Consider the following 26,369-nt stretch of genomic DNA (forward strand, 5'->3'; position numbering starts at 1 on the left):
CCCCAGCACTGCAGCTGATGGGGATTTTTCTTCCTTTTCCATCAGCCACTGCTGCAAAGCTGCGCTAAGAGGCAGTTACATCCCCCAGCAGGAAGCTGTGTCTCATTAGCCGAGGTAAACAATTCCTCTGAACGTGACGAGTCAGGAGAGCATATTAAATATGTCAATATCTTAGGGTTTTTTAATCCCTGCTCGGGAACAGCATGTTGCAGCAGGAGAGGACCCTCCAGCGTGGCTCAGAGCCGTGCTGCACCCCAGCTGGCATCTCCCCTTGCTCAGGGCATCTCCCCCTCTTCGGGAGCGGGGCGGTGAGCTCCTGGGCAGGTGCCCTCACCCTTCAACCTGACCCATGTGAGCAAGCCTGAGCACTCCATTGATTTCCCTTGCTCAGCTGGCATAGCTGCAAGCAAGTGAAAAATAATAAAACTATAGACATTTGCTTTTAAAACGTGCATGGAAGCATCCATGTAGTAGCTTCCGCGCTCGGAGGACAGGCACCGCACCGGAGCTCAGCAGCTCCGGCTGCAGCCCTTCCTCCCTGCACACACGGAGATGGCAAAAGCCACACGTGGCTCAAGTGAAGGCTGTAACAGGGGGAGAAAACCCCAGCACGGCACTGGTGGCTTTACCGTTGGGCAGATGTGTGTCCGAGAGCAAGCCACTGTTGAAAATAGTGTGAGTTTTGCCCCGTTTTATCTACTGGCTTGTGCTGCTTTCCGCGGCAGCCTCACGCACACTCGCACGACGAGGCACGCTGTGTCACACCCGCACGACGAGGCACGCTGTGTCACACCCGCACGACGAGGCACGCTGTGTCACACCCGCACGACGAGGCACGCTGTGTCTACAGGAGCCCCCCCCTTTCTCCCCAAGGCTGCCGCTGCGTCCCCTGCAAAGGAGCCTGGTGCTCACGTACAGATCAGCTGCTCGCTATTTTGTTTTATCCCACTGCTCGCAGAACAACCTTCTGCCTTATTTACAGCACGCTCCTCACACGCTGCTCACAGACAGAATTATTGATGTCCTCCTGAGCTTTTCTAGGCTCCTTGGCGCTGTGGCCTCCACTTGCTGGGCGAACAGTTGCTCGCGTTCCGCGTGTGTCTCCAAGCTGCGGGGAGGCACCAAAGGCCCATTGACAGACACGGGGTGGAGAAGCTTTAAGTAGTTCCCGGGACTTTTGGTTGCCCAACTGGAGGTGGCAAAGCCCAGATTTTCCAAAGCACCTCCTGTTACACGCTGTTTTCCACATTCAAAGCACAGCCGCACTTTGCAACCCAGAGCATCCATGTGCGCAAGCTAGACCCCCTCCTCCGCTTTGCCCAGGGCATACATGGGGCACCCTAAAAGCAGGTGACAAGGACTTAGAGACTCCAACAGTTTTCCAGGTTAAAGCAAGCCCGTGAAGCAGGATCAGTCCCCAGTGCCACAGGCACAGGAGCAGCCTCTTCCCACGTTTGCAGCGGGGCTCTCCCAGCCCTGGGACACAACCAGCCTGCACAGACCCCACGCCTGCACCTTGTTTGTTTGAGCCCCCAGGTACCAGCACCAGCTCCCTGCGAGCTGGGGACCAGCAGCCCCCTGCACCCCAGCACGGTCCCGGGCAGGAGGACGCTGCTCCCCACACACAGCATCTTCCCACGGGCCCCCGACCACGCACAAAGCATTCACAAACCAAACCAAAAAACCAGGCTCGGTCTTACCTTGCAAGTCCGCTGTGCTCGGGAGGGCCAGACCTCACACCCAGCAGGCTGCTTGCCTCCAGCCATCAGCTCTGAGCAGCTTCAGCTGCTTTATCACCTCCTCCTCCTCCTCTACCAGGTGGCCCTGCCTCCCTGATGAGGGTCCCACCGCAGCAGAGCCCTCTCCCTCCCCAGTCCTCTGGATTTTGAGTCCAGGGGGGAGGTGGTGTGACAGCAAAGAGATGCTTCATACACAAAAAAGATTTGCAGAGTGTTGCAGAGTTTTTTGCGGGTGGTGCCCACTATAACACAGCCCCACGTCATCCCCAAGGCAGGTCTGACCCACACGCTCCCAGAGGCAGGGGCTGCAGGGCAAGAAATGATGGGCTTTAACACACATATGGATGAGCAATGAACCCATTGGCGTAGCTAACCCTGATGCCCACCTCCAAAACTTCAACATTCGGTGCGTGACCTTGACGGGATATCCTTAGTGCAGTTCAGCACATGTGGATGTGTGTGTCTGTCCCTGCAAAACATGCGAGCTTGGCTGTGTACTGTCACTTGTGGGCAAAATGGGATGGCTGGACATTTTCTGCTGTTGCCCGGGTCTGCAGGCAATGAATGACATAGCAGCGGACATTGTTGCCTGGATGGGATGAGCCATCCTTCCCACCGTGGTCCCTGCGGGTGGGCGAGGACCGTTGTACCTCCAGCCTGCAGCTGGAGAAGGCGGCGTGACTGGAAAGTGCCTGTGCCCGCAGGCAGCGGGGCTCTCAGGCACAGCTACGTAATTCGGTTTCTGCAAAGACAGAGGTTAACTGATGTCACCGTGTATTTGCCACAGGCTAAGGGCGCCTGGACAAGCAGCAAGCGGCTGGGGACGGTGTTTAGGCTGCAGGAGTCCTGGGTTCTTTCTGGGTGCTGGAGGTGGGCACAGAGCTGCCTGCCCTGTTCCCTTCCCGATTCCTTCCCTGTCAGCTCAGCCCCTGGTTCGTTTGGGAAGGTTGAGCTGAGGAGTGACCAGCAATGTTCAGCACATTGGGCTGAGCAGGTGCACCTTGAGCATACCTCCTCTGCTTGTCCCCAAGGCCAGGGTGCTGTCCTGGGGACAGCGCAGACACCGGGAGCACACATCTCTGCTCGGTCCTGCCCCAGCTCAGAGCTGGGGAAATCGGTTTTTCCCCCCTAGCCGTGCTCAGAGGCACTGGGGGGGGACGGTGTGTCCTCAGCCTGTTCAGCATCAGGAGCCATCAGAGGCAGGGATGTGCTGTGGGGATTTCAGCCATTCGGTTCTTGCAAGGGAGCAGGGATGAACGCAGCTTTCCGTAGGCTTGTAACTCAGCCAAGCTTAAGCGAAGTTTCCCAGAGACCGTCTCAGGGAAGGCGCTTTCTATGAAAATTGCCCCTGTGCCAAATTGAAACGCCCTTTCCCGCAGGGCCTTTCAAAGGAAACAGCTCAGCAGTTCTTATAGCAAAGGAAAAGCCTTGTGTTTCTGTCATAAATTCATGCTCAGAAACAGCATCATCCAGAGCCAGACCCCCAGCATACTCCAGTTCATCCCAGAAGTTAACATTTGACACAAACAGCTAAAACCAGGGCCCAGTAATGGTCTGAGCTTGGCCGCGTGTCTACAATACCCACACGATGCCCACGCGATGCCCAGGCATTGCCTTCTTCTTCTCTGTTGACCGTTGTTGTTGTTCCAGGAGAACCCATACCTGTGCAGTGATGAGTGCGACGCCTCCAACCCGGACCTGGCCCACCCGCCAAAACTCATGTTTGACAGTGAGAATGAAGGGCTGGCCACGTACTGGCAGAGCGTGACGTGGCGCCGGTACCCCGAGCCACTGCTGGCCAACATCACGCTGTCCTGGAACAAAAGCATCGAGCTGACGGATGACATCGTGATAACCTTCGAGTACGGCCGACCCACCATCATGATGCTGGAGAAGTCACTGGACAACGGGAGGACTTGGCATCCGTACCAATATTATGCAGATGACTGCATGGAGGCCTTCAGCATGCCAGCACGGAGGGTCCGGGACCTCTCCACCACCAGTGCCAACAGGGTCCTCTGCACGGAGGAGTATTCCCGCTGGGCGGGCTCCAAAAAAGAGAAGACAGTCCGGTTCGAGGTGAGGGACCGCTTTGCCATCTTTGCTGGCCCTGACCTCAAGAACATGGACAACTTGTACACGCGGCTGGAGAGCGCCAAAGGGCTCAAGGACTTCTTTACCGTGACCGACCTGCGGATGAGACTGCTGAGACCGGCCCTGGGGGGCACCTACGTGCAGAGGGAGAACTTGTACAAGTACTTCTATGCCGTCTCCAACGTTGAAGTCATTGGCAGGTAATGGCTATTTCTTTGGGCGTCTCTTCTCGGAGGGATGAGAAGAGGGTTACTGCTAGAAAACTTAAGCCATCAGCATTTCTGTTGACCGAAAAGATTATCAGTGTTTCTCCCTCTAATACCCTCTCTCTCCAGGCAGGGTAGCATCAGTAATAAAACAGATGTGTCCTTGCTGGGAATGGCTGGGGCACCTCCAAGGCTGCCATGGGAGTGTCTGAGAGAAGGGCTGTGTCCTCCCAGAGCTTGCACGGGGGGAGCTGGGGGCACAGCTTGGATGGATGGATGGATGGTCGCGGTCTGACTTCTCCCTCGGATACCTTGTGCCCTGCTGTGCAAACACAGCCAGCCTCTGCCTAAAAATCTCAGGGCCGATGCTAGTGGATCTCGGGGTGGTGAGGAATGAGGCTTGCCCCACTGAACTCCAGCTCACTGCCAGTACAAGCAGGATGGGCCTTCCTGAGTCAGCCCTGCACCCCTGGAGCAGCCCAAGCTCCAGCAGATGAAGTCTGGGGTGAGGGCAACCCCCTGACAGATTTGGGGCAGGGGAAAGCAGGAGGGGGTTTGTTTCTCCTGGTTTTTGTTTTTCGTTTCTCTGTACGATGCCATATGTTAAGTTATGACATCAACCGAAAAAGCAAAGTAAGGTGGAAAAATGCCGAGATGGCTAATTTCCCATCCAGCTTGTGGATGCAGCTTGTGCAAGACTTACAAGCGAGAGGGAAAAAATCTCCCCATCACCCACCCCTCGCTAACAAGAATCACCACAGTGACAGAGGAGCCGTTTGTATCGGTTCCAAACTGTTTGCTTCTGAGACTTGCAAGCTAAAATGTGTCGCAGGTGCCACGGAGACTGGCTTTGAGCGGGCTCCAAGGGGAAGGAAGCTGCAGCGAGGGGTGGGAGAGCCCTCTGCTCCTGCACGGGGAGGCAGGAGGCAGCGGTGAGGGCAGCAGCAGGCAGAGGGGCTTGGTGTCTGTCTCGGCGCGGTTGCGTGTCTGGGATGAGCAGCCGCAGCTCTCGGCTTGGCTGGCAGCGTGTCCGGGATGGCTCAGGGAGGAGCCCTGGGAAGCTCCGGCACACGGCAGAGGTGTGGGAGAGCACCTCCGTCCATCTGTGAGCGCCTGGGTTTCGGTACAGGTTGCTTCTGTGTGGGGATATGCAGGGGGACATTTTACACCTGCCCGTAAGTGTTGCCAGGCGTACTAAATATCCTCCAACAGCTCAGGACAGGGCAAAACTGCAAAGCAAAGAGGGTGAAGGGAAAGCAGGCAAAGGTGAGAGGAAAGGCCAGCGCGTTGCCTTCCCGTCCACCCCGACCACAGCCAGTCCTGCCCCAGCTCCGTCTGCCACAGCCCTGCTCCCCCCGGGCAGCCGAACTGCCTGCGGGGACACTTGGTGGTACCAACAGTGGTGGCAAAGCCACAGGGATGAATTCCCAGCCAAAGCCCACGCTGACCGGGGTGGCTGCCAGGGAGGGTTGGACCTGGTGGATCAATTTATCCGGGCTGGTTAGACTCTGGAGCTGGAACAGGGACACGGGGTTTTCAGCTCAGAAAGTGGTAAATTAGGATTAAATGTTTGATGCCTTTGTGCTGACCTTTGGCTCCCAAGCACGGAGACAACTGTGCGGGTAACCAAGGACTCGTTACTGCACCTACAGCACCTTGGGGGTACTTGGTGCTTTAAGATACGTGTTAAAACACTCTTGGTGTCCCGTGAATGCCTTCCTCCCCAGAGCCCTTTCCTGCCTGCCTTGGGCAGGGTGCGGCACTGCAGTGCTTTCAACTTCTAGCTACACTGATGGGATTCTCCACAAACCAGCACCTTGCTGGCTGTCAGCTGTCTTCCTCCCCCCACACCCAGTCCCCCACTATGTTTTGAACTCACTGGCCAAATTTAATACCGTTTAATAGCAGCAGAGATTGTTTCAAGAGATAAAATCCCTGCAAACTTTATGAAAAGAGGCAAATAGGGCAGGGGAGGAAAGCTCCTTCAAACATCCCAGGAAAGGCGGGGGGCACAACCTCTGTGAGACATCTGAAAACCTGCAGCTGCCTGCACCCTGAGGACAGCGCTGGCGAGGGAGGGCTGGGCTGCACACACCTGATGGAAGCTGCAATGCTGCTTCTTTTTGCTGGGGCCAGAACGAGATGGGTTGGGGTTTGTTGACTAATTCCTGGTGGCCTCCCCCGGAGCTGGTGCACTGCCTGCATGGATGGCCACCCGCGTGGATGGCCACCTGTGTGGATGGCCACCTGGGTGGACGGACGCCTGCGTGGACAGACACCCACGGCTGCTGCAGAGCAGTGGCTCCTGCTCACCTCCACTTCCTTCTTGGCTCTGCTTACCACCAGCTGCCTGACAGCGACTCCTCCGATGCGGCAGGAAGGAGAGGGCTTTTCCTTGGCTGGGGACAAAGAAAGCTCTGAAATCTGATTTTTGTGGCCCAGACTCCAAGTCCTGAGATTGGAGTCCTGAGCTTGCTTGCATGGAGCTCCAAGTCCTATCTACAGCAAAACCCCGCCTTGCACTGCTCCAGCTCTCTCCGGCTGTCCCCGCTTGCTGGGCTGGTCCCCAGGAGAGAGGGACACTCATTCTGGACAGGGAAGACATGGATGCCTGTCCTGGGCTGACTCTTCCAGCTCTGATGGGCACATGGCAGGATGACCGGCTGGGGAGCTGTGGATAAGTGGTGTAGAAGGTGGAAAAGCTTCATGTGAATTAACGCTGCTCCTGTGATTATTCCGGCCCCAGCAAGCAGTTTTCTTCACTGGAAAGCAATCTAATTCTAGCTGTAAGCAAAGCCAGTTACAGTGCAGGGACTAAAACCAAATTAAATCTTGTGTATGGCTCAACAAGAGGTGGGTTATTGAGAGGAAGAGAGGAGAAATCAATGTGAGCCTGGCAGGAGCTCTGTGCGGGGAAGGGGGGAGGTAGGGCAGGCAGGGCTGGAGATGGACGGTGGCTCTTGCAGGATGTGGGAACAACCACCTTCAGGAGCAGGAGGAAAGTGCCTAGATCAAATGAGAGGGAAGATGATTATGAAGAAATTAAGGCTCAAAGGCAAAAAGCAGCCAGAAAATCCCACCTGGAGAGCAGAGGAGCGGTGACTTAGAGATGTGAGCAGCCCCGGGAGGTTGGAGGAGCGGTGCCCGGCCGTGGTGTGTGCCATCAGAGGAGCGGTGTGTGCCATCAGGGGAGCTGTGCGTGGCATCACCTGTGCCCCTGTACGGCTCCAGGATTTTGGCAGGCAGCTGGCAGTGCCTGCAGGGCAGTGAGACACATGGCAGCTCATTTTCAGTTGATGTTCACAGTCAAGGGAAAAGCAAAATGCTTTGCCCTCAGAGCAGACCATGAGCCTGGGTGGTTTCTCATGCTGCAGCCTTAGCTGGTAGATTCAGAGAGGTTTCTCTGATGCCCCTGGGCCATGTGCTCCTGGGCTCCCATCCAGGTGCACCCTGTCCTTCACTCCTCTGCTTCCGACCGAGGAAAAATCCTCACTGCAACCTCCCAGAGCTTTTGGGAAAAGCAGAAAGAGACAGAGCAAAGGACATGGGGAGAAGGGAAGGGGCAGTCAAGAGTTTGTGAGGATCTCCAGAGGGCCTGGTGAATCTTGTGGGTCACTGCTCCCTTCCTGGGGGTCGGTGCAATGGGCTGGTTCTTCAGGGCCTCCTCTGCCTGCTTCATCTGCGTCTCCTCGTGCAACCTCAGCCAGGTCCATTTCTCCGTTTGTGGTTGACAGTTTATTTTTACTCTCTTTCTTCTTCTTGGTATCTTTTTCTTTTCTTTTTTTTAATTCTTCCATCCTGTCCCTATTGATCTGCAGAGTAACTGGAGATGCAGAGGGGTCAAGACAGGAATAGACACGAGCAAGCCCTTGGCCTGTGTGCTTGTGTGTGAGCCAGGCAAGGTGGGGAAGGGCAGCGGAAAGACTTTTCCCCACAGATCTCTATTCACTGCTTAGTTTTCACCTCGGTGCAGCAATCAGCACGGTCGTCTTCTCAGGAATGGATGAATGAGCTTTTCCTGGCTGCCGGGACTGGGGACAGGGTGGTGAAAGCCGCCAGTTCCCTTTCCATTACACACTGTGTCTCTTTGGAGTAGTTTTTTCCCCTTCATAACGTCAGTCACCACAGTGCTCAGCGGGGCACGCTCCATCACAGAGACATTAATAAGCCATAATTGAAGTTAATGTGCCATGGCCAGGACATGTGGATCCAGTTAGGAGGAATCAGATTGAGCAGAAGTGAATCAATTTTAGGCTGATTATTCAGATTTCTCAGTTTTGTCCTCCCCTGCCCCAGTGCATGCTCTGTCTGTCTGTCTGTCTGTCCATCCTGCCAGTGATGAGCAGTCCCCAGAGGAAGGCAGGAGGAGGGAGCGTTACTCATCACTGAGCAGCTCCATGTAACAGTGTCTCATCTCAGGCGTTGCTCAGGCCAGAGAGGCACCAACAAGAAGATGAGGTTTCCAGTTTTGTAACAGCATCTCCTTTCTTCTCTGCACCAATTTCTTTTCTGAGAGTTTCCTTGGCTTCTCTTCTGCTAACATGAAAGAACTGAAAGGAAAGGCCCTCTGTGTTCCCGTGCTTTGATCCCTGCTTTCCCCTCGTGCAGTTTTCGGTGCTGCACACGGATGCTTTCCGGGAGGCTTTGCTCTCCGCGTGTCTTGGAGTGGAGAGTTCATGCCAGTGGAGCAGAAGGAATTTGCCCAGCCCATTGTGCTGGCGCCAGAGCCAGGATCAGGCACTTCAGACCTGAAGGATCAAGGCCATCCCCCAAAGCACCTCCTCCAATGAATCGGGCTGGTTAACCTTCAGTGCTACCCACATGCAAGGGGTACATTTTTCTGCCTTCTCGGTGACTCTCAAGATGCAGTGACACTCGATGCTGTATTGCTGTTAAAGGTGAAGCAATTCCTGCTCAGCCTGGTGGCTGCCTCCTGCTTCTGTCCTCCAAGCCAGCACAATGGCAGCAGCTCAGCACACTTCCCCTGCTTCGTTCAAACCAGGGGTGCCAACACAAAGCGTGTCCCTGCTGACCCCAGGCTGCTTTGCCCTGCTTGGACATTCCTCCTTCTCTCTGTTGATGAAGCTGTTGGAGAGCTTCCAGACTTAGAGGTTTGCAGTCTTCACTTCTCTGTCTTTAGGAGGGAGGAAAGAAGAAGGTTTAGTCTGTGGAGTCTCTTGTTGAGGGTCTTAGATTTTGTGTCATGATTGATGTCCCCCTTGAGCACCTTTCCCTGAGGAGCAGGGTGGGGCCTGCCGGCTGCACCATAGCTGCTTGTAGAAGGGGACAGGCAGGGACATGGGGTAAATGATCTGTGAGTGCGTGGGCTTCCCCAGCCGAACTTGCCCAGCCCCAGTGCTGGAGCATCACCCCCAAGATAGCCACGGGCTCACCCAAACAACTCCCAAGAATTAGCCCAATGCCCTTGCACCCCGTGGCCAGCCTCCGCCTGTGCTCAGCAGCTTTGGGAAGACCACGAAAACCAGGGCGAGCACCACCTGCGCCTGGCCCTGCTCCTTCCCCTGCAGCTCCTGGCAGCCAGGCTTTGGGTCCCAGGAGGTAACAGCATCCTCGTGTCAAGGACAGCCAAGTCTGCGCCAACGGTGCACCATGTTCCTCTGCCCGTCCTCACCTCCATGCTGGGCAGCCCCCAAGAGCTGGATGCCTGAATTTCCCTGGCATTCCTCCAGGCTGGAATTAGCTTGAGTTCAAGCAAAATCTTGCTCTTGGTCATATAGTTAAATTAAGTCAATGTGCAGCAACTGTTTGCTTGGCTTTCCTTGAGTCTCGTAAAGGTTTTTACTCCCACTGCAGCAAGATGGAAGGGAAACTGGCTGAGCGGGGGGGAGAGTTAGTGAGAGACCCGGAGAGCTCCTCCTTCCCCCAGACGTTTGTGACACTTTGTCAATAGCTGGAGACGGATGCCCCAGGTCCTATTACCTGCTCCTGCCTTCGGTTTGTGAAGGTTTTTATTTCCCCTCCGATTTTGTTGCAGAGTTGTGTCCGGCCCTGAGCGGATAATAGAATTTCATCGATAGACTGAGAAGGTGATGTATGTTAAAGCACTTAATATAAAGAGACTTCTACAGGAGCCCAAATTCAATTTGGCCAATGAACTCAATTGCAGGCATTATTGCATTCCAGGAGAAAGACCAAGAGCATTTATACACATTACTCTGCAAATATTTATGTTCACATATCCGTGTGATGTCCTCTTCACCCTTCCTCCCTTCTGTTGCTCGACCCCCTAATGGGGAAGTTTGGTTTCGTGTTTGCTTTTTAAGACAGCTTTGAATGTAAATAATGTTCCACCAGTCAGCAGGATCTTGACAGCTGGCGAGTGTCAACTTATTTAAAATAAATAGCCTCTTGAATGGGAACAGCCAGCTAGCGTGCTCTCCACTTTGGTATCTTTTAAATTGTCTCCTCTTGGTAACCCAAACCTCAAATCATTTCGAAGGGCAGCGAGGAGGGTTCCTCCCCGCTGGCAGGACTCATCCGCCCCTACCACACAACCAAAAGTGAAAACCCTCAAGGAAAAAAACCCACTCACAGCATGTCCCTCTGACCTAACCCAGGGCTTTTTTTCAGTTTTTGGCTCTGCAAAAAAGCAGCAAAACCCAGAAGCCTCTCTCCCTGGTCCGAGTGGAAGGAAACAGTGAGTGAAAATGGCTTTTGCTCCCCCGTCAGCCCCTGGACCGCAGGCTCGGTTACGCTCCCAGCCCCGCTCCTGGGATGAATGAGCCGCCGTCCCCATCTTCAGCCCTTTCAGCCCTGCTCTGGTCCCTGGCAACAGCGAACCTCTGCCGGAGCAATCTCCCAGCAAGGCGAATCCTAACACAACTGCTTTCTACAAAGGGATGGTGCCTGTCCTGTGGCCCAGCCATCAGAAGCTATTTTTACCTGCTTCTGCACGCACAGATGGGCCAGAAACAATCCAAGCTCAGTGCCCGTTATGCTTTGCCCGAAAGATTTGCTCCTTGCTTTTGCTGAGCTGCCAGAACAGTTGCAAAGGAGCAGGTAAAAAGTGGGCAAGTCGTGGCCAGGCAGCTGCCAGAGCGTGCTGCGAGCAACGGCTGGGCATGACAATAGAGAGATGGAGAAGAGTTATTCATGTTTCCCCGAGAGCCGAGATCAGTTGAAACATCATTTTCCTCGGGGACAGAGAGGAAAGAGCTCCCTTCAAACGCATCATCCCATGAGACTCATTAAAGGCTCATCAATTACAGTGAGAGCAAACAATTCAGGGGAAAGCTATCATAAGCCTTCCTTTGGATGGCAGTCATTAGCAGCTCTCCGCTGCGCGCTGCCGCTCCCCAACGCCAGCTCTGGCGAGCAGAAAGGGAGAGGGGGGCACCACTGCCAAGCCGATGGTGGGGGAAAGCAGGAGCTCGGTGGCCTGGGAGCCAGCAGGAGCGGACCAGGTCTCCACAGCATCCCTGGGGCCATGTGACCATGCACTGATGTCCTCATGGTAAGCATGGGGTGGAGATGAGAGCACAGGCTGGACTGGAAGGAGACTTGGAGAGGAGGTGGTGGCCCGCTGTCGTGGACTTCTGTTGCCCTATGTCTTCACCCAGGCTCTTTTTTAAGGAGCTTGTGGCAAGGCAGGATTGGTCCATGGCAGGAGGTGCACAGGGAGGGAGCAGCTCTCTGGGTCTCCACCCAGCAGCAGTTCCTCCAGCCCTGCCCAGCAGAGCAGCAGGGTCACGGTGTCAGTCCTGAGCGGGGGGGTACCAGCACCCCAAGGCTGGCTCGGCCCAGCGGGGAGGGAGAGGGATGAGGAGATGCTCTCTGCCTGACTCCCCTGCTCTGCAAGGTGGGGTTATGGACAGAAAAGAGGTTGTGAGACGCATGAGGATCCTCACAAGGAAAGCAAAGGGCTGGGATGGGTTTTTAAAGTTATTTCAAAAGTCATTATTAATGAAAGCTCAGGGACAGGGGCTGCTTTCCCACTCCCAGTGCGGCTCCTGCAGGTTTGCGGCACTCACCCCCGCCTGCACCCCTCTTCAAAGCCTGTGCGCAGGCATCTCCTTCCCTCGCACGCGGGTTTGGTGCCAGACGCCTCTCCAACCGCTCGCTGCTGTGACCTCCAGAATGCTGACTTGCAGAAATGCAGGGATGCCAAACTGTTCTTTATGGCTGTAAAAAAAAAAGAAAAAGAAAAAAAGAACACTTTCCTGTAAACTTCCCTTGGCTCTCCAAGCGCCGTGATGTTCCCTGGTGGAGGCGTGTGCAGCGTCAGCCCACACTGCACCACTCCGAGGGAAGGCAGCAGCTGAATGACCTGCACTCAGATAAACCCATAAATACCCCATTGTGCAAATGGTAATATCTTGGGCCATACGTTGCTCTGGCCACTCTTGCCAGCAACAATGTGAGCCAGACTCTGTTTAATGCAAAACACAGTTATGTGCATCTGCTAACAGGCCAGCGCTGGACTTGGGTGTCCCCAGGTCATGGAGGGTGCCCATGGGTGCTGTAGCTCCTGTTGGGTTTGCGCTGGGGCAGCTCTTCTCCGGGCTGTGCCCCACCACGGCTGCATCCTACGTGGGCTCTGAATGCTCACCGAGAAACAGCCCTGTCACTGCTAGCCTTGACCCGTGAGCTAGAGAGGAGAAACACTCCCAGCCCTGCAGATCTCCTCCGGAGCCAAAGAGACCATATTGCAACCAGCACTTTGCTGGAGCGGCCCCGGCACTGGAGCAGGGCCATCGCTGCCTTCTGCAGGACACAGCGCAGGTGTCTGCCCCACTGCTGCTATTTAAGCCTCATTGCTAAGTAGCTCCTAACCTTTCCCTTCATCCTCTCTTTCCTGCGATGGCTGGCCGCCCGAGGAAGTTGAGCTAAGGCAAGCAGGACTAGCCGCTGTCACCCAGGGGACTGGGCTAATGTCATTTATTCCAGTCTCCACCAGCTGGATCTTGGCTGGAGAAAGACATTGTGCGCAGATCGTTGGTGAACGTGCGTCCTTGGGCTGCAGGCCCAGAGGAGGAGACAGAGAAGCCTGAAAAAGGGGTTAAATCCGAGCTGCCGAGCAGAGCAGCAGCGAGGCCCAGATGCAGAAACCTTCACACAACAAGGGGTTGGCAATCAGGGCTGGCTGAAGGCGCTCGGCTGTTTGCTATTAAATAATGCAGCCTGATTGATTGGGCTGAAAAGTGCTGTGTTGCGGGGTCAGCTTGCTGGGGTTATAGTTCTCTGCTTAGATTGATGATCCTCAAAGGTCGAATTCAGAAAGCAATTCCTCGGTAAAATTGATCCTTTGGATAACAAAACTTTTGCACAGTGGCAAAGGGCTGAACAGTGAGAAATACAAGTGACCCGGCTGCAGGCAGGCAGGGTGACCGGCTGCCTCTGCTTTCTCTTTATTTAGTTTTCCTTGTTTACACCAGTTTAGGAAGAGAGGATCTTCTCTGGCAAGAGCAGTGCCCCACCACCCCTACACACAGTGGCTGGGGGGCGTCCAGGAGCACCCACCCTGTCCCCATCCTGCTGGCAGGGCAGCGTGCGGGTGCCTTTGCAGGGGCTGGGGTCTGTCCCGGGAGCTGGTGCTCAGCTCTCAGCCCTCCTCAGAAGCAAGCGAGTGGTGTGGGTGTACAAGTAGGCATGGCTGAGTGCCTCCCGCACGCAGCCGTGCCTCGCTCTCCCAGTAGCAAGAGAGCTGGGTCGTGCTGCTTGGCAGAGGTTTCGTAGCTGGAGCCAAATTAACAGTGAACGGGTTTCACCTTCCCGTATGGCAGCAGCCTGGAGCCAGCAGAAGCACCCCGAAACGGCTGCTTGGCTCTCAGCGGGTGATGCCAGGAGTAAGGATGTGCTGCGGGCGGTCAGGGGTGATGGAGGCTGCCCCAGGCCACCGCAGGGGACCAGGCGGTGGGTGACATCCCCCTGCGAGGCAAGCGGGGTCAAGGACAGGAGCCAAGCGCTACTCTCCATGTCATCCCAGACTTCGGAGAAAACAAGGGGGATGCCAGGCCCTGCCTTCCTTGTATCCCCTCCTCTGGGGCTCTTAAGCTCCCACTCAGCTGGATTTTAGGGCTGGCTCCCGTCCCCTCGCTCCCACCAGCAGTAGGAGGGAGGAGAGCTGCAGCTCCCAGTAGCTGTTGCTCTGATTCAGGCTGAGCCCACAGCAGCAGTGGTGAGGCTTTGACCTGCTTTAACCCACTATCTTGCCTGCTTTCCTCCCGTCTGCTCATTCTGAAGTGAGAGAAGGAGGCCGTGCTGTGTGGACACTGAATAATTCAGTCAGGCTCCACAGCACCCTGAGGCTGGGCATCGCCTCTGCCAAAGGGCTGGGACGGCTCAGCTGAAATCCTTCCTCACCAGAGGCAGAGGGGACACAGAGCAGCTGAAATCCAGCATCCCTCCTCTGTAGGTACCGGCCAAAGCAGCTTCCTTCCCTGGACACTTGGATCCACGGCTTGCTCCCAGAGCACCAATGCTCGGAGGCTGTTAGTGCTTTCAGCTGTGACGCGGCATCTCCAGCTCTTGCTAACACACAGATTCAAGTGGAGCATGCTGAGTGTGTCTGTCTCTGCTCCACGGACCACGTTTTCTGCCTTCCTCCCTTTTAGAGACTGCGATATTCCCTCCTCTGCTTGGTCAGAGACAGGGCAGGGTTGTAAGACAGGGAGAGAGACTGTTCATCCAGCTTATGCTTAGCCTCTGAGCGGGGTTTGCTAGAATTAAGGACAGGGAGGGGAGGAGGGGAAAAAAGAAAACATACATGAGGTCAGTTTATCCAGCCATGCGTGAGGAGGAGCACAGCAAAGGTGGCCTCAGCTGGGGAGCATCTCTAGGAGCTCCAACGGAGAGGGCAGAGGCCCCAGGAGCTGGTGGGCATGCACAGCACCGGCAGCCGGGAGGGACCTGGCTCGCCGCTCCCAGCCTCATACAGGTTGTTTATCCCTGTACAGACAGAGCAGGTGAAGAAGCAGGCCATGGTTCCTCCACCTCGTCTGCACGCAGTTCATTCCCCTCAGCTTTGCATCTCTTGTGCAATTAGCCCAGTAAAATGAAGCATGGCCAGACTCCTCTACCTGTTCACATAAGGCACAGCATTACTGTTTTCTAATGGTTCTGCTTCTGAGGATGTAAATTAGTGCATGAAGCTGTGAAAAACCAGCGGGCTGTGCTAGGGATCCATTGTCTGGGATGAAATGAGGGGTTTTGGTCCCCAGAGTCTCTGTCTGATGGCCTCGGCTCGGGCCCCGGAGTCACTAGAGCCACGTCTGAGTTATGGGCTCAGCCTCTGTGCTCTGCGCAAGTCACCTCCGGAGTCTGAGCAACAGGAATTATCACGCATGGAGATAATTATTCCCTGCATACTGCACTACAGCTCATTAAAAGTTTGTTAATGTTTGCAAATTGCTGACTAGTGTTTTTCTCTGATGAGGCGGGGACTAAAAGGCAGATTCTGATGGTGACTTGTTCTCTGTGTTATTTTGGTCACAGCAGGCTGGGGCTGCGCTGCACCTAGGGAAAAGGGTTTGTGTTGTGCAGCTTCACACCACAGGAGAAAACACTCTTGAAATAGCACACTGTGCAGGGGTCAGGGGCCCGAGTCCCACCGGTGTTAGCTGTGCTCCTCCATCAAAATCCCAAGGCTGTCCTCTGCCTCTAAGAGCCTCCAACTGAACTGGTCACCCAGATGTCTGTAACAGCCTGAAATGTGTGAGACTTCTTCCAGGAGTCTCAGCTGGAGATGTTGACTTACCATTAAACGGTCTGTGCTACCGCAGTCAGGTGGTGGGAGTAAAGTATCTCTCACTTGGAATACAGACTGCAGATCCACCTTGGGCGAGGACGTGGACATCGTAACCCCAGCACCAGATACCCAGGGAAAACAGCTGAGTTCGGTGAAAAAGTCCTGCAAAAGGAACAGAAAAGGGGTAACCAGCCCAGCTTCACTGCTACATTTTCATGCACACAGATGGCACTACACCAGGGCAAGGAGGAGTAGCAGCAATACCTGACAGCTCTTCTCCTGTCTTCCAGGTGTAAATGCAACCTCCATGCTAACCTGTGCACCTTCAAAGAGGGCAGCCTGCAGTGCGAGTGCGAGCACAACACCACGGGGCAGGACTGCGGCAAGTGCAAGAAGAACTTTCGCTCCAGGTCTTGGCGAGCAGGATCCTACCTGCCTCTCCCCAACGGGTCCCCCAACGCATGTAAGTAACCTGCAGCGAGCCAGCCCTGGCCGCACTCCCACCTTGGGCTGCACGATGCCCACAGACGGGAGCGGGTTCTCATCTTGTCCTTCTCCATCTCAAATCAGTGCCGGATGCTCAGCTGTCGAAATGGAAGCGGGTATTTACCTGCGTCTTGGTACATAGAGAAATGAGAGAGGATCTGCGTGGATGCAGAGGTGATTTGTTGGCTACTGGCAGATGAGTGATGAGTCCAAACAATGGTCAAGAGTAGGAAGGATGACCTTGGGCCAAGATATAGGTCCCTGGCTTTGTGGCAAAGCAAATTACTGTCCTTTGAAGAAGACACTTTAGCCACAGTGGAGCACTGGCTGTCAAGTAGTCCATGGGCTCAGCGCTGGCACTGCTCAGCTGCGGGAGTGCAGGTTGCTTTCTGGATTGCTTTCTGGATCCTATTCTCTCTATGTCAGCATTTCAGGCAAGCGCCACGAACTGCGGTCCCTTTGCGCAGCTCCAGTCTCATCCAATTGCCTGCTGGAGCAAGGCACTGACAGAAGCAAAGGCGTGCAGGCGAGATGAAGGATGCATACCCACCATCTTTTGAGCAGGGGAATTGGGGCAGGAAACATCACAGATGGGCCAGTTTCTCCTGGGTTTCTGTCCAGTCCACATTAGCAGACTTCTTTAAATGTCACAGAGCCACAGTAGCCACTCCAGCCTTTCAAGCAGCAGCTTTGAGCATTACCAAAGAGAATCTTTTCATTCCCTCCCCCCAAATTTTTTGAAAGATTTATGTGCTTTAAGATGATCAAAGCTGAAATTCAGGCTCTGAAGGCCGTGACAGGAATGTTTCGTGTGTGCCAGGGCTGGTAGACGAGCAGGTTCTTTGAAAGGGAACGAGCTTGTCAGCTCCCACCAAGCGGCTGCATTGCTTCAAAGGAGCCGGGGAGAGTTTCTGGTGTTGACAGGCACAGACATGCTGTTCTCTCTCTTTCCCTCCCCTCCATTCCTTGTGTCTCTTCCTATTTCTCTTTCTCCTCTGCTCTTTCTTCTCCCATTCATCTCTCTTCCCATCTGTCACTCAGTCTTCCTCCTCCTTCTGAGCCCAGCTCTCTCTGTTGCTTCCTCTTTCCCCCATCAACATCCTCTTCCTCTGCAACAGAGGCAGTTCTCTGAAGTCCTCTCGTCTTGGTGGTCCTGTGCTTTATGTTGATGCAAAGCTGAGACTTTCCATGATTCATCGGCTTATTACAGTAGAGGGGACCATGGCCATTAGTCTCCCGCGTGCTGAAAGCCAGAAGTTGGTCCTTGGATGGCCTTCAACTGGTGGGTTTGAAGCTGGTGGCTTTGCAGCGTCCTGTTCAGCAAGTGCTGCAGTGGGAAGGGTGTTCAACCCTTCTGACTCACAGAGAACTGTCCTAGGTGTAACAAGCTGGTTCGGACCCTAGAGTTTGTGCTCAGCAGAGTGAACCTCAGAAGATGTGCTTGTCCTTTGCTGGGCTTTAACGGTAGGTCAAGGAGATGGTTAACAGAAAAACCCATCAGCAAGGACCACGCTGGCTTTTCTTCCCCAGGTTGAAAAGCTGGAGATGCCAAGACCCCAGCCAGCACTGTCTGGTTACCTCTGTGGTTTGACAAAAGCAGCTTTTAAGATGTTGCAGCAAACTGATATGCCTGTGAGCAAGACCCCCACTAATTAACTGCTGTTCAGCCCAGCGTCGTGTATCTGTTTGATCTTCTGCTGGTATCAGAGCCAACAGCTTCCTGCTTCCAGTGACCAGGCTTCTTCTTGTTTTTTCCAGGTGCAGCTGCAGGCTCAGCCTTTGGCAGTAAGTAAAAACAAAACTGAAATGCTGGCATTTAACACCCCGGTGCATGGTCCTTGCGGATGTCACTAGGAAAAAAAAAAAGATGGTTATTTTCTGTCCATTATCATTTTCCAGGCAATAAGTCTTCCCTAATTGTGCCTCATTTTCTGTCCTGTCAAAGAGTCTTCTATTTTCTTCCTTTGAGTTCAGTAGCCTCATTTTGCCTCTTCCTCTGGCATGGTTTCCCCCCCATGAGGTTCGTTAGAATGGCAGCCGGAAAGGAAATAAAAAAAGACTCTTCAAAACCACCAGTGCTCGCTGTGAACTTTTACCCCCCAGTATTGCAGACTTCTGCTCTGAGAAGGAGCTGGGTTTGAATTATTTGGCGTAGCATCCAGCCTGGGTCACCTTGGGCTATCTATAAAAAAAACGTATAGAGAGTGTGTGTACATCTGTATGCACACGTGTGTGTATATGAACATATGTCTATGAGGTGTCGGCAGCAAAGACGGTAGAGCTCAGTGGGGATTTCTGTTGAAAGATTGATGGTGTGATAGGACTCCTTATTTAACAAAGCTGGAGGTAGCTTGATATCAAAGAGCCTTGAGTTTTGGGTAAGCAGAAGGCTGGGTTTGAATTTTGTGGCTCGGAAATACCCTCCAGAAGAAACAAATCGGAGAGCTGAATCCATAATGAGCTCTTTGGTTTGCAGGCAGGTGGAAGGAGTTGGAGGAGAAATAGTTTCAGAGAAATGCAAATGCAATTAAGAAAAATGCACCTAATTGAAAAGTGGAGGACATTTTTTCTGGGTAAATGAACCATATTTAGATTTTAAGCAGTTAAATTTAAATGGTTAAAAATTTCAAATAAAAATTACAAATCTCCCCCAAGTAATTTAGGACTAAAAAAAATTAAATGTTTTAACAGTCCAAAATGTTCTGTGCTTTTCTGGTCAAAACCATTTTGATAACTCTTTTTTTCCCCTTTAACAGAGCTTAGGATCCTCAGTGCTACCTTTGTGTCACTGGAAAATGCTTCCCATCAAATTTTTCTGCGAGGGAGAAGCTGGGGGGTTGCTGGGAGCGATGCGCAGGAGGTGGACAGGAGGGATTTGTGTCCAAGGCCACACATTTAGCCTGCATAGGAGACTAGAAGTGACCTAAATTAAGTATTTAAACTAGCTCAGGGCTATTATGAAATTAAGCATGATAATCTGCATGAAGCAGTGGGACAAACAAGGACAGGAGGGCAGCAGGTGCGAATTAAGTAGGAATTTGTGTTCGGGTGTTATTTTAGTTCGGGCTGTTGTGGCGAGCGCGGTGGGCTGGGCACCGCACCCCGGGATCGCTGCTGCTCAGCTCCGCGGGGGCTCGCTGATGTTAAGCCACCCATCAATTTGCCCTGCTGAACTAAGGGTGCCGGTGGAAAGAAGGGCTGGTTTTGATGGCGCTGGGTAGTTTGCTGCCCTTGGGGTGGAGGAAGGGACTGGAGCTGTTTGTGGAGCCGGGGCAGGCAGGGCAGCTGGGGGCTCCTCCGCACCTCCCACCCACTCCTCACCCCGTCTCTGCCCAGGCATGCTTTCGGTTCCCCCTTTCAGCTTAATTGGCAATTACTTTATGACAGAGCTGTAAGTATTTAAGCCAATATCTGTACCAACGGAGTAAGCTGATACAGCCACCGCCTCCGGCCCCTGCACACACACACGCTCGCTGCATCCAGCGTCATCAAGCTGCCACCACCTTAATCCTCTCGGTGCCCCAGTTCTAACTGTGCTGAGAAATCGGTCACCAGTTCAGCCCCAGCAGCAGCCGCCTCACGGGCATGCAGGCTGGCGAGGAAACCCTCCGTTCCCCCCCAGTAAGTGCCTCCCACCTCTTCTCTTTGCTTGCTAGCGTATGAGCGACCACAGCGTGTTACCACCGCAAAAACCACCACCGCAAAAACGACCACCACAACAACACCCACCACCACCACCACAACCTCAACCACCACAACTACCACCACCACAACCACCACCACCACCAGCACCAGCAGCACCCCCCTACCTGCCACCACCACCCAGCCAGGTGGGTGCCATGCTCCCTGCCTCGCTCGGACGGCTGGGACTCCTCTGCCGGGCTCCTCTTTTCGGCTGCTTCCCATCCCAGCTCCTCCGCTGGCAGTGGGGAACACATGGGGCTACCATGTCGGTGGCCCTGGTTATCTGCTCTGTAGGATGATAAAGGACATGGATAAAAATCACCCTGACTCAGTTCACATCCCGCAGCCTCTGGGCGGTCCTGGTTTGCTTTTCTCTCTATTCAGTCCAAGGACACTTTGACGTGTAACACAGCCTGGGAGCGAGCATTGTGGTCCCTATAAGCAGAGAGCCAGCCGCAACAGGTCCACCTCAAAGCCAAGAGACAGCCACGTTGTGGGTTGACATCCCCCCTCACCGGCTGATCTCACTCTGTTGTCATCGGGGCAGCAAGAAGTGAAGCCAGGACTGGATGCGGAGGAAACAAAGCTTTTCCCTTTTTTCTCTCAATTTTGTTTTTTTAAGAAGAAAACGTTTTCAGAATCCATCCCTCCTAGAGCTACTTTGCAGTGTTGCCCTGCACAGGGCTGGCACAGCTGCAAGAGATGCTCTCTTACAGCTCCCAGCACAAGGCAGGGCAGGAAAGCAAGACTTTACTGTCCCATCGTACAATTAAACCACGTACCCACTCTTGCCTGGCTGGAAGGAGAAGAGGCTTGTACCCCGTCCTGCTCTATCCCCAGCCTCTGATACCAGAGCAGGCAGGAGAGTTGCCCCCACCGTACCTGCTGGGTGCTGCTCCCAGAGCACGACGGGGAAGGCTGGCTGCTGCTCTGCCCCACCAGCCGCTCGCTCGGACGGGGACGTTTCCCCGTGAGTCGGAAGACTCAGAGCAGCCCGGAGGCTTCGCTAAGCCGTGCCAGGGATGGGACGTCAGGTCAAGGGAGAGACTGGCTCTGTCCTTGCTGGCTCTCCCAATCCTGCACCAAGTCCCTGCGGCCAGGCTCCGGGATGTAACGCATGCTGCCTGCGTCTCCGAGGGCAGTTTCCTAGGACAGAGCCGCACTCTAACATTCCCCAGGCAGCCGCTGTATAAGCAGCCAGGGAGCGTGCGGGGCTGGAGCTCACACACACGCCAGAAACACCCTTTCCTAATTTCTAAAATCACCCCGTGGAAGAAAACTTTTGTCCTTTTTCTGGGGTTTCCTCCTTCCCTCCCCCCGTGAACAAGGAGACAGTGTTTTCACTTGTCTTTTGGAAATGAGCAGATAAGACTTAACAGCAGGACATTTTTTTTTAAGCTTCTCATGGGGGAATTAGACACGCATTCCTCCTCTTGCCATGCTTTCTGGGCCTGATATTTCCCAGGAGGACATTTTACACCCACAGTATGTTAGTAACAGTCTGTCTGGGGGAGCTGCCAGAAGCCAGTCAAAGGGATGAGGAAACTTGATTGCATGTTTATGCAAATATAGATATATTCATGGAAGTACCCTGCTTGAGTAGTTAATCAGGAAGCCGAGGCTTTAGCTCCAGCTTGCATGGAGTTGGAGTGACCCTGGGCAAAAGAGCGCAAGTCTCTGGTCTGTTGAGAAGTGCTCCCCACCCAGGTCCATGCTTTACATGTGGAGGAGGGGGTTTAGCCACCACCCCTGCCCAGGGCTCACCCCACCGCCATGGCCCCAGCAGTGACAGGGGACCACGTCTACATCTGCACCACGCGCTTGGGGTCGTTCGATTTTTATCCATGCTCACCTGTAGCAACATTTTTAGGTCTATGTTTTGCAAGTGCTGTGTATGTGTGGATGGTGTGTTTAGTGTCTGTCTTGTGGATGATTTGCTCTGCCTTGCTTGTCTCATACACCTGGGGCAGGCAGGCAGGCATCCGTGTGGGGTTGGGGGGTCGTGGGGGTAATCTCTCCTGCCAAACTGACCTGGGAGACATCATGCACCTCAGGGTTTATTCCCTCTCCAAAATCTGCTTCCTGGGCAGAGAAAATACTTTCATTAACTGATGGCAAGGGACAAAATAAATAAATATACTACAGTCCAGCCATCACTCCTCTGGCTTGATAGGGGCAGGGCTGAGCTCTGAGCTCCTCGTCCCCATCTAGACCCCTCACCCATGTTTCTGCAGAGCCAGGTCTCACCCCAAAATGGCATGCCTGGGGATAGAGACAGTCCCTGGAGGGGCTGCTCCAAAGAAGAAGGTAGCCAGGGCCACCCAGCAGCTCAGGGACCTGCTCTCTTACCTGGGCAGCATGGTGGGTTTGATGCCAAAGGTCCACTGTCTCCCTTAGACCAGCAATAGGGAATCAAGGCACAGCCTAATTCTGATCTGCTCTTGAATAGAGACGTTCGTCCCCCTCTGGTCCTGCAAAACATAAAGTATATCTTTAAATACCATGACATCCCCAAGGGGCTGTGAATCCAACTCACTTGGACCTCAGGGGAAACCCCTCTTTAAAGAGATGACCCTTCGAGCTCCTGGTAAGACACCCATTTGCAGCAGATGCAATAACTTGGAGCCCCAAAGTGAGATACTCTGCCATTACCTCCCTTCTGAATTTCAGAAGCATTAAACGAATCCCTCCTTGCTTTAAAGCCAGGTCAGCCCACCAGCCATTTAAAAAAAAGAAAAAAAGCCCTGTTAGGGCCCTGCTGTTTCACCCTCTAATTTGCACCCTGTCTTTTACCCTCTGAATTTCTGCTTCCTACCATAAGCAAGCATCATCAGACCAGCCTCTGAGCTCGCTGCTTCTGTGCCCATGAGAGATACTCAGAAAAAAACAGGTATTTAAAGCCAGACCGATGTGTTTTTCCCCTCTCCTTCATGCCTCCGCACACTAGTGGGTAGCAGCAAGGCACAAGCTACGTAGCACGTAGGCTAGAGGAGTAGATTAGATTGGAGTTGTCTCTGGGTTGCATGGATCTGCTAGACATCTGCTTCCTTTGGCTGCTCGTGGTGTTTTCGTGGTCAAGGTGGAGCTGTGGGCATGTTCGTAGGATGCTTTTGTGCCCGGTCGCCTGTCGTGTGGGCAGAGGGGGAGAAGAACGAGTTTACGGGCATGATCTGTGGTCCGAAGGCAGTCGAGGCTGCCAAAGTGGGTAGAAGGAAGGGAAATCATAGAGTTCCCCTAAGGAGGATGAATTAAGTGCTATTCACATTTGCCTTCTGCAGTTCTGTTATTTTGAAACCTTCCTTCAAGCCTGTCAGATTCTTCCTTGCCATTTGTTACATTTTTCCCACATTGAAAATAAGCAAAAAAGCTTTTTTTTTCTTTTTTTTTTTTTCTTCCATTTCCACCTCCCCCAGGTTTGTAGCAGTTTCAGCAGCACCAGTTCACCTCTGGGAAAAAAAATAACCCACCTGAGCCCTGCTTGATGGTTAAGAGCTCCAGCAGAAAGAGAGCACCAAAAGCCCAACTTCATGTAGGTCCTACAGAAATGGGACCCCATGTTTATGTTTTGAGAAGGACTTATGTTTTGAGAAGGTCCTTCCCCACCACTCCAGCACTGTTTCCCCCAATGGGTTTTGCTATGAAGTGCGACTTCTTCATTCAATTTATTCTGCTTCCCCAGCAACCCACCAAGACCAGTGGGCACTGATACAAGCCCCTAAAATAAGTGCTGCCCAGTGTTTCCCAGTTGTAAGAACTGGGTCTGGGGGTGAAACACGTCTCTCCCCCTCCTGAAAACGTAAATCGTCCATTAATGTCCCAGAGCTACAAGGGAAAGGCTCTCAGGATAATGAGCATTAATAATTTTCCTGGCTCTGTAAATGCAATTGAGTGGAGGTGTATGTGAATGACTAAAAAGCAAAATGCCTTCAGGGCTGATTTTTATTGTGACTCTAATTAAACCCTTGCCAATTTGCACAGGGCTTTTTTCATATTCTCTTTAACACTGTATTAATATCAATTGGTTTCCACTTTCCAGCTGAAAAGGACAATGTCTATCACCTTCTCTTAGAGCTTGTCATTAAAAAAAAAAAAAATTTTTTTTTTTTCTTTTTTATTCTGCATTGTTTATCATCCCTTTGACGAGGCTGGGAAATCACATTTCTCTCCTACTCGGGTTTGTCCTTTGAAACTTGGCAAGGATTGAGGGTGTTTTTTTTTTCCCTCCTCCTCCTTATGTTACCCAACTGGAGCCTGAAATTAATAATATGGCTTTTAAAATTTTATTCCTTGGTTTGTTTTCTAGCAAACCTGAAGATTGTTACCAATACTGAGGAGACGGGGAGGGGTATGGAACCAGTCGGGGGGAGGGTTTGCAGGGAAATCAAACAAGTGATCTATAAATTCCTTGCTGGTTTAATTTCTCTGCAGTGTCTTGCAAATTCTTTAATTGGTGTTTGTGAGGGAAGAGCAGAGCCTGAAGGAGGGCCTGGAAGTTTGGGTTAGGAACCAGGACTTCGTCCCTCCGCCCCAAGGCACTGCGCTGCTTCTCAGTTCCGTCATTTCGAAGCAGAGGGGTGCAGACCGGTCACTGAGGTCCTTATGCAAAGACACGGGCGAAACGCCAAGCGCTCAGCCAGGCTGAGAACGGGCAGCTCAGCACCCCGCTGCCCTCCTGCCCTGCGCAAGGGCTGCCCAGCCCCGCAGCGCCCGAGGACGCACCAGCTGCCCGGTGCCGGCAGCAATGCTTCCATTGAGCGGGCGTGAAAACCTGCACGGCACAGGGTCCGGCTTGGTTTTGTCCTCCAAAGCTCCGGCCCTCCGTGGGAGAGCCGCAGAGCTCCTCGCTGGCTGCCAGCTCCCCCCAGCACACCCAGTAACGCAGCTTTTCCCCTTCGATCGCTGCAAGACTACACCGGCTTGTCGGCGGCTGCCCCGCTGCAGGTGGGCTCTCCCCCGGCCAAGGGTGGCCCAGGAGCAGAAGGTAGGAGACGCGCGGCTGAGCTGGGTCCTGCCAGCGACTACCAGCTCCCGACACCCGCAGACGCTTTAGTTTCTAGTTCTGCATCTCTGCTTTCCATGCGTCTCTCTCCTCCTCCCGCCTGGGAAAAAGCTCCGGGTTTGTCTGCGCCCGAAACGCGGCTGGGAACGCGGGGAGGCTGGATGGAGCCTCGGGGTTTAGTCATATGCATGAAAGATGAGGATGGTGTTAGGAGAGATTGTTCGCAGCTTGCTGCTGGGGTGAGCGGAGAGGATCATGGAAATCCCGTCGTCTCCCGAGACCGGAGCCTGTTTGTAAAGCAGAATAACTTTGTAAATAGATAGGCCTGTGTCGTTTGTAGCATAGATGCCTTCTTCTGTATTTCCTTGCTTCAGGTCTCCTGTGTGGCTGCCTAAGGTGGGCTGCTCCTGGCGGGAGCCTTGAGAAGCTTCACGCTGGCTGTTGAGGCTGAAGTTTCTGCTCCTCGGGGTTCCCACCAGCACACACGCTTCGGCAGCTGCCCGTAGGTGCTCAGCTCCCGTTTCCCATCCGAGATGCCTGTAGCTCGCTCCAGCTGTAGACGTTAGCATCCCTTCCAGTGCAGAAGGTAACAGCTGCTGAAGCTGGGCCCAGGACACAACCCAATGTTTGGAAGTACTCAACTGGGGTGGCAGAAGTGCTGGAATTGAAGCTCTTGGGAATCATTGTGCTTTTAGACCTCTGTCTGGCCTCAGAGAGACAAAACTGTATTCGACACCGTACGAGGGGTTGGCCTACACCATGGGCATCAATGCCAGGCGATGCTGACAGTCTTTGCCAAACAATAGGGGCTTCTGAGTCTTGCCAGTGGTCTGCACATTCAGCCCTCTCCACGCTTGGCCAATGTAATGACCACATGCCAACACTCGCCCATCCAGCAGCTCCCACACCCTCCCCTTAGGAGTATTTTTTCTGTCTCTCTTCGCACATAAAGAATCTAATTTCCAGGAGACACTGTCTCTCATTCCTGCTTCAACACATCCTCGACCAGATATGACTCCACTAACCAACCCTAGATACCTGCCTAGAGCTTCCAGTGTCCCTTTGCCATCTTTTTAAACAAAAAAGAGGGGAATCTGTAGTAAATCTGACATTCTCTCTAACTGATGCCACCATAAGCTGTTCAGCGCCCACCAAGCACACCAGCGCTTGGACCCAAGCCGAAGCCACCAGAGCCTCCCAAGAACATTCAAGGTAAGGCCATGCCCATCCCCAAGAACAGGGCTCTCTCTGCCTGTGCCCGGAGGCCAGGACAACCCATGTGTCCTCAGCATGACCCACCATCATACAATCTGCTCTCCTACCCAGAGGGTCCACCCCAGCTCAGTTCTGCTCATCCATCCCCATGGAGATCTTTTTGGAGGTGTGTTTGGGGCTGGGATGGCTGTAGGGGTCTCCCTGGGGTCCAGGAGAATCCGCGGGCACCTCTGCTGCTT

General features: G+C 53.5%; 1 protein-coding gene across 1 annotated transcript in view; it reads left to right on the top strand.

Moving 5' to 3' along the window:
- Nucleotides 1-26,369, top strand: part of NTNG2 (netrin G2) — a 51,346-nt gene that overhangs the window by 19,325 nt on the left and 5,652 nt on the right. The window contains exons 3-5 of the mRNA XM_075439721.1: nucleotides 3,390-4,033; nucleotides 16,037-16,209; nucleotides 17,991-18,017. Coding sequence (XP_075295836.1) covers nucleotides 3,390-4,033; nucleotides 16,037-16,209; nucleotides 17,991-18,017 — 844 coding nt within the window. The remainder of the gene's footprint in view (nucleotides 1-3,389; nucleotides 4,034-16,036; nucleotides 16,210-17,990; nucleotides 18,018-26,369) is intronic.

This window comes from Opisthocomus hoazin, chromosome 19 (assembly GCF_030867145.1).
Source record: "Opisthocomus hoazin isolate bOpiHoa1 chromosome 19, bOpiHoa1.hap1, whole genome shotgun sequence".
Classification (NCBI taxonomy): domain Eukaryota; kingdom Metazoa; phylum Chordata; class Aves; order Opisthocomiformes; family Opisthocomidae; genus Opisthocomus; species Opisthocomus hoazin.